Source organism: Squalius cephalus (assembly GCF_949319135.1).
Source record: "Squalius cephalus genome assembly, chromosome: 18".
In the NCBI taxonomy this organism is placed as follows: Eukaryota; Metazoa; Chordata; class Actinopteri; order Cypriniformes; family Leuciscidae; genus Squalius; species Squalius cephalus.
Genome location: NC_137139.1, coordinates 34,714,901 through 34,729,900, shown reverse-complemented (window position 1 = coordinate 34,729,900; position 15,000 = coordinate 34,714,901). Strand labels below are relative to the sequence as shown.

General features: G+C 38.6%; 1 protein-coding gene across 1 annotated transcript; it reads right to left on the bottom strand.

Moving 5' to 3' along the window:
* Nucleotides 1-8,613: 8,613 nt before the first annotated feature.
* On the bottom strand, nt 8,614-11,350 carry LOC307145915 (uncharacterized protein). The gene is made up of 2 exons (XM_079849556.1): nt 10,942-11,350; nt 8,614-10,435 (listed from the first exon to the last, which is right to left on the bottom strand). Exons 1-2 carry the CDS (start codon nt 11,255-11,257, stop codon nt 9,414-9,416), a joined length of 1,338 nt encoding a protein of 445 aa, XP_079705682.1. The 5' UTR covers nt 11,258-11,350; the 3' UTR covers nt 8,614-9,413.
* Nucleotides 11,351-15,000: the final 3,650 nt, after the last annotated feature.

The following is a 15,000-nucleotide window of genomic DNA, read 5'->3' as shown; positions in this document are numbered from 1 at the left end:
GTTTCAGGATGTTTGTTTCAGTAATGTTACAATAGCGTTTCAGGATGTTTGTTTCAGTAATGTTACAATAGCGTTTCAGGATGTTTGTTTCAGTAATGTTACAATAGCGTTTCAGGATGTTTCAGAATCGTTTCAGGATGTTTGTTTCAGTAATGTTACAATAGTGTTTCAGGATGTTTGTTTCAGTAATGTTACAATAGCGTTTCAGGATGTTTGTTTCAGTAATGTTACAATAGTGTTTCAGGATGTTTGTTTCAGTAATGTTACAATAGTGTTTCAGGATGTTTCAGAATCGTTTCAGGATGTTTGTTTCAGTAATGTTACAATAGTGTTTCAGGATGTTTGTTTCAGTAATGTTACAATAGCGTTTCAGGATGTTTGTTTCAGTAATGTTACAATAGTGTTTCAGGATGTTTGTTTCAGTAATGTTACAATAGTGTTTCAGGATGTTTGTTTCAGTAATGTTACAATAGTGTTTCAGGATGTTTGTTTCAGTAATGTTACAATAGCGTTTCAGGATGTTTGTTTCAGTAATGTTGCAATAGCGTTTCAGGATGTTTGTTTCAGTAATGTTACAATAGTGTTTCAGGATGTTTGTTTCAGTAATGTTGCAATAGTGTTTCAGGATGTTTGTTTCAGTAATGTTGCAATAGCGTTTCAGGATGTTTGTTTCAGTAATGTTGCAATAGCGTTTCAGGATGTTTGTTTCAGTAATGTTACAATAGTGTTTCAGGATGTTTGTTTCAGTAATGTTGCAATAGTGTTTCAGGATGTTTGTTTCAGTAATGTTACAATAGTGTTTCAGGATGTTTGTTTCAGTAATGTTACAATAGTGTTTCAGGATGTTTGTTTCAGTAATGTTACAATAGTGTTTCAGGATGTTTGTTTCAGTAATGTTACAATAGTGTTTCAGGATGTTTCAGAATCGTTTCAGGATGTTTGTTTCAGTATTATCATTTGTGTTTCAAGATGTTAGTTGTTTCGGTTGTGTTTTAGGATGTTTTTAGTCATTTTTCAGTAGCGTTTCCTAATAGTTGGAGTAGCATTAACTTCATTAGTGCTTCAGTAATGTCATTAGCATTTCAGTTGCATTTCAGAATTGTTTCTGAATCATTTTGATAGTTTCAGAAGCATTTACGAATCGTTTAAGTAGCATTAGTTTCAAAAGTGTTTCAACAATTTTTCAATAGCGTTTGTTTCAGGAGTGTTTGTTTCAGGAGCATTTCACAGTTGTTTCAGCTATGTTTGTTTCAGAATTCTTTTAGGAGGGTCTCAGAAGCATTTTAGTCCAAAAAGGCTCATGCAGACTTACTGCACCTGCAAAGGAAAAAAGGGACACAGAAACGACACATCTAACTTTAGTATCATCCAATCAATTATTAATACATTAGTGTTAACACATCCTTTGTTGCAGTTTAAAGTGCTTCTAAATTGTAAGTATGTGTCTGTTTGTTACAGATATGAATGTAAAGATAAAGTGTTATTTCTGTGTCCTGTGTATTTTAATGCATCAAGCCAGGGTTCATTCTGCCTTTGCTATTGTTTCTCATGGACGTGTTCGTTCTTTATCTAGTTTATCTAAGTGCGAACCTCATCTACTGATATTGAATCTCTGTGCTTTCAGTTGATCATTCTGTCATTGTTTGCCCACAATCCCATGGAACAAAATGCCACAGCTGCTCTTGCATACAGTGTAAATTCATGGTGAACACTGCTGTCACAAAACAATGTTGTGTCTGAATTTAAAGCACTTTACAAAAACCTCTGGCACATCCATCCCATGTTACACTTGTTACACTCATGCTACATCTACACTTGTTACACTCATGCTACATCTACACTCGTTACACTCATGCTACATCTACACTCGTTACACTCATGCTACATCTACACTTCATACACTCATGCTACATCTACACTCGTTACACTCATGCTACATCTACACATGTTACACTCATGCTACATCTACACTTGTTACACTCATGCTACATCTACACATGTTACACTCATGCTACATCTACACTTGTTACATTCATGTTACATCTACACTCGTTACACTCATGCTACATCTACACATGTTACACTCATGCTACATCTACACTTGTTAAACTCATGCTACATCTACACATGTTACACTCATGCTACATCTACACTTGTTACATTCATGCTACATCTACACTCGTTACACTCATGCTACATCTACACTTGTTACATTCATGCTACATCTACACTCGTTACACTCATGCTACATCTACACGTTACACTCATGCTACATCTACACTTGTTACACTCATGCTACATCTACACTCGTTACACTCATGCTACATCTAAACTCGTTACACTCATGCTACATCTACACTTGTTACACTCATGCTACATCTACACTCGTTACACTCATGCTACATCTACACTCGTTACACTCATGCTACATCTACACATGTTACACTCATGCTACATCTACACTCGTTACACTCATGCTACATCTACACATGTTACACTCATGCTACATCTACACTCGTTACACTCATGCTACATCTACACTTGTTACACTCATGCTACATCTACACTCGTTACACTCATGCTACATCTACACTCGTTACACTCATGCTACATCTACACTCGTTACACTCATGCTACATCTACACTCGTTACACTCATGTTACCTCTACACTTCATACACTCATATTACCTCTACACTTCATACACTCATGCTACATCTACACATGTTACACTCATGCTACATCTACACTCGTTACACTCATGCTACATCTACACTTGTTACACTCATGCTACATCTACACATGTTACACTCATGCTACCTCTACACTCGTTACACTCATGCTACATCTACACATGTTACACTCATGCTACCTCTACACTTCATACACTCATGTTACATCTACACTCGTTACACTCATGCTACATCTACACTTGTTACACTAATGCTACATCTACACATGTTACACTCATGCTACATCTACACATGTTACACTCATGCTACATCTACACTCGTTACACTCATGCTACATCTACACTCGTTACACTCATGCTACATCTACACTTCATACACTCATGCTACATCTACACTTCATACACTCGTGTTACATCTACACTTCATACACTCATGTTACCTCTACACTCGTTACACTCATGTTACATCTACACTTGTTACACTCATGCTACATCTACACTTCATACACTCGTTATACATCTACACTACATACACTCATGCTACATCTACACTTCATACACTCATGTTACCTGGTCACCGTGATTTTGCCAAGTAAGACATGTTCCTGGATCAACATATTTTGTTGATCCTGGAATAACATTCCTGTCCCAAAATTTAGTCCTTACCCTATCCCTACCCCTAAACCTAACCCTACCCATAACTTTTCCCTAAAATCAGAGGGACATGATAGGTGAATAACACTGATGTCGAAGCACCTCAGCCTGGTTCTAAGCCTAAACTTGACATAAACTGTAAACTTGTCCCTCAAATCTGATTGGTTGATTGGAAAGTTGTTCCAGGATCAACAAAGATGTTGATCCAGGAACATGTGGCACTTGGTGAAATCACGTTCACCCATGTTACCTCTACACTTGTTACACTCATGCTACATCTACACTCGTTACACTCATGCTACATCTACACTTCATACACTCATGTTACATCTACACTCGTTACACTCATGCTACATCTACACTTCATACACTCATGTTACATCTACACTCGTTACACTCATGCTACATCTACACGTGTTACACTCGTGTTACATCTATACTTGTTACACTCATGTTACATCTACACTTCATACACTCATGTTACCTCTACACTCGTTACACTCATGCTACATCTACACTTGTTACACTCATGCTACATCTACACCTGTTACACTCGTGTTACATCTACACTTGTTACACTAATGCTACATCTACACGTGTTACACTCATGCTACCTCTACACTTCATTCACTCATGTTATCTCTACACTCGTTACACTCATGCTACATCTACACTTCATACACTCATGCTACATCTACACTTGTTACACTCATGCTACATGTACACTTCATACACTCATGTTACATCTACACTCGTTACACTCATGCTACATCTACACTCGTTACACTCATGTTACATCTACACTTCATACACTCATGTTACCTCTACACTCGTTACACTAATGCTACATCTACACTTGTTACACTCATGTTACATCTACACTTGTTACACTAATGCTACATCTACAATTGTTACACTCATGCTACATCTACACTCGTTACACTCATGCTACATCTACACGTTACACTCATGCTACCTCTACACTTCATACACTCATGCTACATCTACACATGTTACACTCATGCTACATCTACACTTCATACACTCATGTTACCTCTACACTCGTTACACTAATGCTACATCTACACTTGTTACACTCATGTTACATCACTTGTTACACTCATGTTACCTCTACACTCGTTACACTAATGCTACATCTACACTTGTTACACTCATGTTACATCACTTGTTACACATGCTACATCTACACTTGTTACACTAATGCTACATCTACACTTCATACACTCATGTTACATCTACACTTGTTACACTCATGTTACCTCTACACTCGTTACACTAATGCTACATCTACACTTGTTACACTCATGTTACATCACTTGTTACACTCATGTTACCTCTACACTCGTTACACTAATGCTACATCTACACTTGTTACACTCATGTTACATCACTTGTTACACATGCTACATCTACACTTGTTACACTAATGCTACATCTACACTTCATACACTCATGTTACATCTACACTTGTTACACTCATGTTACATCTACACTTCATACACTCATGTTACCTCTACACTCGTTACACTCATGCTACATCTACACTTGTTACACTCATGTTACATCACTTGTTACACTCATGTTACCTCTACACTCGTTACACTAATGCTACATCTACACTTGTTACACATGCTACATCTACACTTGTTACACTAATGCTACATCTACACTTCATACACTCATGTTACATCTACACTTGTTACACTCATGTTACCTCTACACTCGTTACACTAATGCTACATCTACACTTGTTACACTCATGTTACATCACTTGTTACACTCATGTTACCTCTACACTCGTTACACTAATGCTACATCTACACTTGTTACACTCATGTTACATCACTTGTTACACATGCTACATCTACACTCGTTACACTAATGCTACATCTACACTTCATACACTCATGTTACATCTACACACGTTACACTCATGTTACATCTACACTTCATACACTCATGTTACCTCTACACTCGTTACACTAATGCTACATCTACACTTGTTACACTCATGTTACATCACTTGTTACACTCATGTTACCTCTACACTCGTTACACTAATGCTACATCTACACTTGTTACACTCATGTTACATCACTTGTTACACATGCTACATCTACACTTGTTACACTAATGCTACATCTACACTTCATACACTCATGTTACATCTACACTTGTTACACTCATGTTACATCTACACTTCATACACTCATGTTACCTCTACACTCGTTACACTCATGCTACATCTACACTTGTTACACTCATGCTACATCTACACTTGTTACACTCGTGTTACATCTACACTCGTTACACTAATGCTACATCTACACTTGTTACACTCGTGTTACATCTACACTCCATACACTCATGTTACATCTACACTCGTTGCACTCATTTACTTCTACACTTGATACACTCATGTTACATCTACACTCCATACACTCATGTTACATCTACACTTGTTACACTAATGCTATATCTACACTTGTTACACTAATGCTACATCTACACTTGTTACACTCGTGTTACATCTACACTTGATACAGTCATGTTACATCTACACTCCATACACTCATGTTACCTCTACACTCGTTAAACTCATGTTACATCATGTTACCAATGCACAGTAAGTATAAAGTGTTTTTTCTCCTTTGATCATGTTTAGAGTCCCTGGACGGCCACTGGTACCCTTGTGTTGTTTTAGGGTATGTATTTGTTCAAGGTATGTCTCACAATTGTTTAAATAAATCATGTCGCTCTATATAGCAACATCGCCACATATATATTTCATTGTCTTGCATCACCCTCTCTTTGATGTTTGTTGTTTTACTTTATTCATGTATCTAATTATGTGTCTACTGGGATATCAGGCATGTAGTAATTGTCTCTCCATCTCTCTGTAAGTGTGTGTGAGTGTGTGTGTGGAACACTTTATTCCCAGAATGCTATAATGGGTTTCAATAAACACTACCATTTAAAAGTTTGACTAATGAAGAATTATTGATGTCATATCGATGTAAATTATATTTTCAACATAAGTTCAACCGGTTCATGAAGTGAACTGTGAGCGCGCGCGTGTGTGTGTGTGAAAGATTCTAAGTGACGTATCGGAATTCATGCATGACTCTGTGCGCGCGCTCCGCATTAGTTCCGCATGAATATGATGAAGACAAAGCTGTCCGAGTCTAGCTCCATTACACCGTGATCATGAAATACAGTCCAGAAATATGCATGTGCACATCAATCATGAAAATGCACACTCTTCAGCCTAAAGAGCCAATTTATTTCTCATTTAAGGTTTATGTTGTTTTATCATCGCGATCGTGATGTAAGGAAAAATATACAGGCGCCATAGAAAGTGAATGAATTTGGTCATCATCTCTTCATCAGCTCGTCTTGCATCGGAATCTGTCTGATGTGTGTGAGTGTGAATCATGCACGCGACCCAGCCCAGTAACTTCACGTGCATCATCCATAAGCATGCAGCGCGAGCTCAGCCTGTTCTTCACATGCATGTGCAGCATTAATCATGTCAGTATGAGTTTTCATGCTCACCGACCCCGTCAGTAAAACCCACCGGTTCTCCGGTTCTCCGGTTCCGACACTCATCCGACGCGTCCGTGCTTTCACTCTGTCTGGACTCTTGTCTTCCACAGACCCGCAAAACTCATCGAGACCGTCCGTGCACGAGCAGCCTCTGACGTCACTACTGGAGGACCGTAAGAAAAGAGGTAAGAAAACGCATCTGTGTGCACACGAGCGTCGGGCACGCGCCTGTGCACGCGCGGCGCTGGCCACATGACTTGTGGTGCTGAAGCTCTGAATCTGGAACGATTGGGTTTGTTCGAAATACGCTGTTATTTCACCGTATGCGTTTAATATAAAAACAATAAGGTGAATTGTTTAATTGCTAAAATGGTAACACTTTACAATAAGGTCCATTAGTTAACATTAGTTAATGTATGAACATGATTAACATGAACTAACCATGAGCAATCCATTTGTTACTGTATTTGTTCATCTTTGTTAACGTTAGTTAATAAAGCTGTTCATTGTTTGTTCATGTTAGTTCACAGTGCATTAACTAATGTTAACAAGATTTTAATAAAGTATTATTAAATGTTGAAATTAACATCAACAAAGATTAATAAATGCTGTATAAATGCAGTTCATTATTAGTTTATGTTAACTAATGTTAGCTAATGAACCTTATTGTAAAGTGTCACCGTTAAAATATAGGAAAGGTATTATATATTAAAGTTATTTATTTATAATATTAAAAAACTTGATTTATCTATTGTCTGTATTCAATTTTTTTACGTTTATTTTATTGCCTGTATGAAATACGAATCCTCTATACAATATAGGAAATGTGCAATATAAAAACAACTTAATTTTACAATATTTTTACATTAATGACGAGCTTACTTTATTTATTCCTTCATTCATTCGTTTTTCTTTGTTTTATTTCCTGTATGAAATTTGTTTAATCGCTAAAATATAGGAAAAGTACAATATAAAAACGATTCTTCAATATTTTTTACAAATTAAAAACTTAATTAATTAATTAATGTATTTATTTAATTGTCTGTGTGAATTTTGAACCCTATTATCTGATTGATCACAACAATATAGGAAAAGTACTATATATATATATATATATATATATATATATATATATATATATATAAAACAAACATTTTTCTTAATTTTTACAGTGTTATGACAACTTTATTATTTATCGTTATTTTAATTTGATTAACTATAAAATTTGAATCCTAAATGCAATAAAGGAAAAGTACAATATAAAAACAATTATGTAATGAATTGTGTAAAGTAATGAAGTTTAATGTATATTTATATTTTTCCTTGTGTAAAAAATAAAATTCATTGTTTTGTTGATTTATATACTATTTTGTTATATTATGTTTGGCTTATGCACCAAAAGTTTGGACATGCGTAATATTTCATAGTTTTGATGAATTTACTACTAAACTATCATTTTTTTCTTGATTTAACCCATTAAATGTTATTTTGTTGGTATAAATGAGCCTACTTGGGTTAATTCAGCAATACTAAATAATATATTTTTCACTTGATTAATAAAACCAGTTAAATTAGATGTTACAGAGTACTGTAAAATGTGTAAAGTAGCACTAATATATAATGAGTGTGTGTGTCCAGACTTTAGTTTTCTGATGTGTGTTTAGTTTTAGGTAAGATATCACCATAAACACAACCATTAAAGTAATGTCAATAAATAAAGTTTTATTTGAAACATTCAGTAGCCTCAAATATCCACAAGGCATTTAACAGCGTTTCATTGCACGAGAACAGTTTTCAAAGGCAAATAGACAACAACAGCGATTCCAGAAGAAACCGGAAGTGATTCTGCACATCTCAGTGTGCTACTGCAACTCAACTACGATGTTGAAGTTTAAATAAATACTCTATAGTTAGCGCATCAGGTTCCCAAGAACCAACCGAACACATTCTACTGTCGAAAGTGGAATACAATCACTTATGAAAACCTATAAGATAGATTTTTTTTCTATACTCTCTTGAAAATCGACGATACAAAAATTACAATCAATAACGTACAAATATATAGAGCTCTTCTCGTGTGCTTTATAAAGTGATGTATCAAAATACAAGTTAAATCGGACATCACGTGTTGCATGCCACAGCAGGGTAACACAAGTGCACGTTTACATCAAGACATGCATATTTCATAAACAACATGAGGTTCGAGTCATCAGCCTTCTCCGACATTTCCATCTCGCGTTTGTGCGTTAAACTGAGAGTGTGTGTTGCTGTCCACCGGAAGTGCTGAAACGCGTCTGGCTTTGCAGACAGTAAATGAGTGTTTATAAGCGTTCATTCATCCGCATGCCAGGCTCACGCTTCATCATCAACACATCGCGTGTGACGCTCGCCCCGCTTCAGACGCGTCCTCCTCCAGCTCAGCGTCTCTTGCATTGAACCGCGTTGCGCTCGAGCCATAAACTTCACAGAACGGGCAGAACCGATTGAGAGGGAACTGGCGCTCACGCGCACTGGAGCTCGAACGGGCACGCGGCGAGAAGCTCAGTTTTCTGCTGCATCCTCTCGCGTTGTTTGAGATGCACGCGACCGTGCCGCTTCCTCTCGTCGCTGCGAGCGAAGCGACGCCCGCACACGTCGCAGGAGAACGGCTTCTCTCCGGTGTGCGTGCGCATGTGAGTGGTGAGATGGTCGCTGCGGCTGAAGCAACGCAGGCACACGCGGCACTGGAAGGGCTTGTGTCCGGTGTGAATGCGCACGTGGCGATTGAGCTCGTCGGAGCGGGAAAAGCGACGCTCGCAGTTCTCAATCGGGCAGGAGAATGGCTTCTCGCGGGGCGCGCCTTTCCTAGCGCGCGGTTTGCTTCTTTGCGCGAGCGTGTTGGTGGAGAGAAGCGAGTCCAGCGCGTCGGCGAGCGCGGTCGTTGCGCAGCCGAATCCTGGGAACGCGATGCTCCTATAAAGGCTGTTTTCATGGGTAGTTGCTGCTGTTGCGGGAATCTGGAAGTTCGGTGAAAAGTTAAGCGCGCTTGCTTGTTCCAAGGGCTCTTGCTTGATCCACGTGTCCAAAATCGAGTCCGTCTCGGGACCCAGTGGAGAGAGCAGGTCAATGATGTCGTCCAGATCCGAAGGCTCGTGAGAAGTAACGAAGCCATCGAAAAGATCCCCGCCGTTGCAACTGCTCCCAAACTCGCTCTTAATCGTCAACTGTTGCGCACTCACGTCCGCGAACTCATCCGACGAGTCGTTGCAGAGTGATTCCGGTGATCCCAACGAGCTCCCGGTGGATAACAGCGACTCCTGGCGTGAGAGCGCGCTCCCACGAGACATTCCCGGGAAGTTATCGGGAGCTGTGGAGATGCCGACGATCTCCGTGAGGATGTTGAGAAGCGCGTCCGCGCTGTACGGGCCGGTCTCCGTGTAGAAGCTGCCGGTGTAGAACTGCGGAGACGGAGGGAACCCGTCGCTGGAACAATCGGGAAAACCGGCGTCCATCGGCTCTGCTTTAGGCTTCAACAGACCGAGAGCTGCGAGAGAAAGAGGAGAGGGATGCGTTACATAATGTTGACTCACTGCATCAGCACATCCTAACTCATGATGTCTAATGATTGATTCTTACGTTTCAGAATGTGCGGTTACATTTTGTGCATTGCATGTCATTTTACAATATGTACACTCTTAAAAATAAAGGTTTTTGCAGCGATGCCATAGATAGATAGAAGAACCATTTTGGTTCCCTTTCAGTGATCAGTTCTTGGTGTAAAGAACATTTTAAAAATCTAAAGAACCTTTTGTGGAATGGAAAGATTCCATGGAGGTTGAAGGTTTTTTATGGAACCATCGATGCCAATAAAGAACATTTTGTGGAATGGAAAGATTCTATGGATGTTAATGGTTCAACCATCGATGCCAATAAAGAACCTTTATTTTTAAGAGGGTTCCCAGGTGCATTGCATCTAATTTTACTATTTTGTTGTGCATCACTGCATTGCATTAAGTCAGGCTGTATAAAAAGGATGTATTATGTACTCACCAGCATCAGGTTGATTCTGAGGGGAAGATTGTTCCTCCAGAGGAAACGTTTGAGCGCAAAGCAGATCCAAAGCGCTGAAGTCCACCGTGTTCAGCATAGTGTCGATTTGAATACGAAGCAAAAAAAATCCACAAGGAATGTCGTGGGAATAATAAGGCAATCCTTCAAGATAATGCTTTGGGATTCCCTTTTTCTTGTTGCAGTAATAGCTCGTTTGGCTTCCTTCAGGTTCTGCTCTCCGTCGATTCGTTTTACTGGAATTCCTCATCCCCCTTTTATACTGTTCGGCTCGACCGAGGCCCCGCCCACCGCTCATCTACGTCAGCGGGAGGATTCCCCGCCGTGTACAGACTTTGGACGGCTCTTGCCCAAATATGGCCAGAGGATGTGACGGGGTTCCCCTCCGAAAATGGGCACAGGGGCGTGACGTAGCGGAGACTTTCCTGAAGACCATTGCGGAAAAAATGAGGCGCGTTTGTGAATGACAGGCGGCCATTATGTTCGCAATGGAACAGTGTCAGACTGAAAGAGCCCCGGGTGACTTTTGACAGACGATCTGATGGGTTCAAACGATGAGATGAGCGATAATAGAGACAGTAAAACAATGAAAACAGCGAGCAATGCGGAGATAACAGACCTATAACGACAAACAAGCCTCAGTTGCATGCATTCAGAGTGATTTGGTACAGGAAAACTGTATGTTTTGTTTTGGATCTACACCAATCAGTCCCAATGGGGACAGTGCTCCTAACTGTTGATCTGCATCAACTTTGTTCCCTTTTCTTAATGCCGCGGGCTGATGCTTTGTAAAGGGAAGCTTATTCCATTATGCATCCGTTCAGCACCACGGGCAGCGACAGTTCGCGACATTTTGCGTTTTATGCATCAGTTCAGCACCGCGGACAGCGACAATCAAGCGACATTTTGCGGTTTATGCATCATTTCAGCACCGCGGACAGCGACATTTTGAGGTTTATGCATCGGTTCAGCACCGCGGACAGCGATAATCTTGCGACATGTTGCTGGTTATGCATCAGTTCAGCACCGCGGACAGCGACAATCTAGCGACATTTTGCGGTTTATGCATCAGTTCAGCACCGCGGACAGCGATAGTTCTGCATACACACACATGCATACAGCTTTCCCGTGTGCAGTGCATTGCTGGATGCATCTAAATGCCATGCTAAATCAAACAGACACTCAAAGATGTGCTTTATTATGTTTGTGCACGTTCATATCGCCAGTAGGAGTTCACGTTACATAAACATAAACACTGCATGAATGCAAACGGTGTGAGATCATATACGGTAAAAGCGTGCCTAAGATTAAAAATCTCTGCTGAATTGTTGAGTTGTGCCTCATTTTATCATGTGTTATGTAATGCTTCATTTCTCCAGAGCATCTAATGAGCCGTGGCGCATATTTGGACTGCAGCTGCATCTGTGACCATGTTTTCAAATATGAGTCATAAAATTGCTTTGGCGCTCTTTGATAACAGCCTTCAGCACCCATGGAGATTTCGTTTATTAGATTGTGAGACTCAGGTGGAGTTCTGGATGCCCGTTTCATGCTAATATACAACACTGCTGTGAAATAAGAAACAAATGGATTCATTTTGTAAGGTGTTTAGTGGGAGGAATGATAATGATACTGACCAAGAATGATTTTTTTTGGCAGTACACCTATGAAGACTTTCTGTATATGTATAATAATAATAAATAAACTTGAAATTAACCTATTAGTTTTCATTCATTAAAAATCACCTGAGCTAAGATTATATGCAAGCTTTATTCTTCTATATGCAATGCATGCACTTTACAAAAGGTGAAACAAATCCAAACATCTTGTAAGAGAATCTAGTGTCAAAAGTCATTGGATTTATTTGTTTTATTCTAGAGTGATTTCTCAAACAACTTTTTCAAATAGGATTTCAAATATTATAAGTTGATGACGTTTACTGAGTGAGTGAGTAAAGTATGTTTACAAAATATATATTATATGGTAAATTCAGGTAAATTAGTCCAGTTTTTGAGTCATTTTGATGACAATATGCATGCATATATTTATAGGGCTATAAGCTAGACATGTATAGCCTATATATACTGTACAGGCATGTTTCTGTTTCCGGAAACCGAGACCAAACATGGTTCAGTCTATAAAGGAGAACCGCGAGGCGTCTGTGACTGCTTGTCGCACGTGATTCATCAATTTTTAGGTGACATTTCTATCGTTACAGAGCGCTGAATCGGCAGGCGTGGGAGAGCTCCGGGGCAGCCCGTTCCCGGTACCGGCAGCTGTCAAACGCGAGGCATTCCCGCCAAAAATATATGGTCGCCCCCGCGAGATCTGCAGACGCGGGCACGCGCTCAGCTGGGGGTGAGCGAGAAGCCCTTGTGAGTGACAGTAATGCATGTACAAACATCTATGAGGAAGAATGTGTCATGTAAAAAATGCAGAAAAACACTGTAAAATGATACACTCTGAAAATGAATGCTTCCAAATGGTGGTTGTTAATCGATGGTTGGCATATGCTTTTGTTAAAGTTGTGAGTCTGCATTATTTATATCAGCTTATTTTTTAAAAAATTACCATGTTTACCAGTGTAATTCGTGTTGAAAACTACATTAGCGACGATGCTGTACAGAAAATTCCACCAATCAGAAACTCAAAACAAGCACACCGCGGCAAAAGAGCTCTTTAGCCCCGCCCACTCCCATGAATCACTGCGAATGACGTAATCTAGTCGTAATACTGAAATATTTGTATTTATAAGCATATTTTGCAATAAACTTAAAATATGTTGTTTGTATAATCAAAATTGTTTAAATAAGTAGTTTTATATTTCTCCGTCGTTTTTAATTCGATTATGTTGTTCGCAATGCTAGTCAGCATCAGCGCTTTTCAGTGTCAAAAATGATTGAGATGCTGGCCAATCAGATCAAAGAAGGCGGGCCTCACTGTTCAGAATTGTTAAACATTTAATATTTGACTATTTAACTATTTCATTATAGAAATGTTCAACGACTGATAGTTATATATAGTGATGCAAACATTGTGCTTTTCTGATATGTTAGACGTATGTATAAAGAGAATGTGTGCATATTTAAAAATATATATATTTGCAAAAAGTTTAAATTTAATACTTCATAACTATAATTCTTCTTTTACCGTTCTTATAATCCTGTAATTATTTTTTCCTTTAAATAAAACGACGGAGAAATATAAAACTACTAAAGAAATATAAAACTACTAAATAAAAAGTATTTTCTATATATAAATACACACACATGCATGTATATATTGAAGAAATATATACTGTGTATATATATTTATATTATATATAATTTATATTATATATAAATAACACATTTTTCTTAAATATACATGCATGTGTGTGTATTTATATATAGAAAATAATTTATACACAGTACACACACATATATTATGTAAACACAAACTTTTATTTTGGATGCGATTAATCGCGATTAATCGTTTGACAGCCCTACTTTAAATATAAATACCACAAAAAATTCCCTTGAGGAAAAAATGACACCAAAATTAATAAAACTGCTTCCAAAAACTAAGACATGGTACAAAAAAAGTCTCAATACAAGTTCTTGTTTTTAATATTTATAAGCAATATCACTTGAGAAAAAGTTTGCAAAAGTGATATTGATTAAATATCAGCAACACAGTTTCAGTTTCCCACTGAATGAATCTGCGTTTTTTTAACGAATCGTTCTGATGAATGACTCAACGATTCACTCACTTCTGCTTTGTCCCTGAATGAATCAGCCGTTTTAACCGATTCACTTGAGTAATTGATTCAATGACTCGTTTAGACGATGATTTGCCGCGGTTTTCTCTTCATTTTAGCTGATGGATGAAGAATGAATGCTGGTTTTGTTTTCGGTCATTAATGTGTTCATAAATAGACTATTAAGAGCAAACTTTGAGATAGATAAGGGGCGAGGGGGGTCTCCGAATCGCGAGGGTAAGACATGGTCAAAGCCTTGTTATGTTTGTGACGTATAAAGAGCTGGGCGATAATATAGTTGC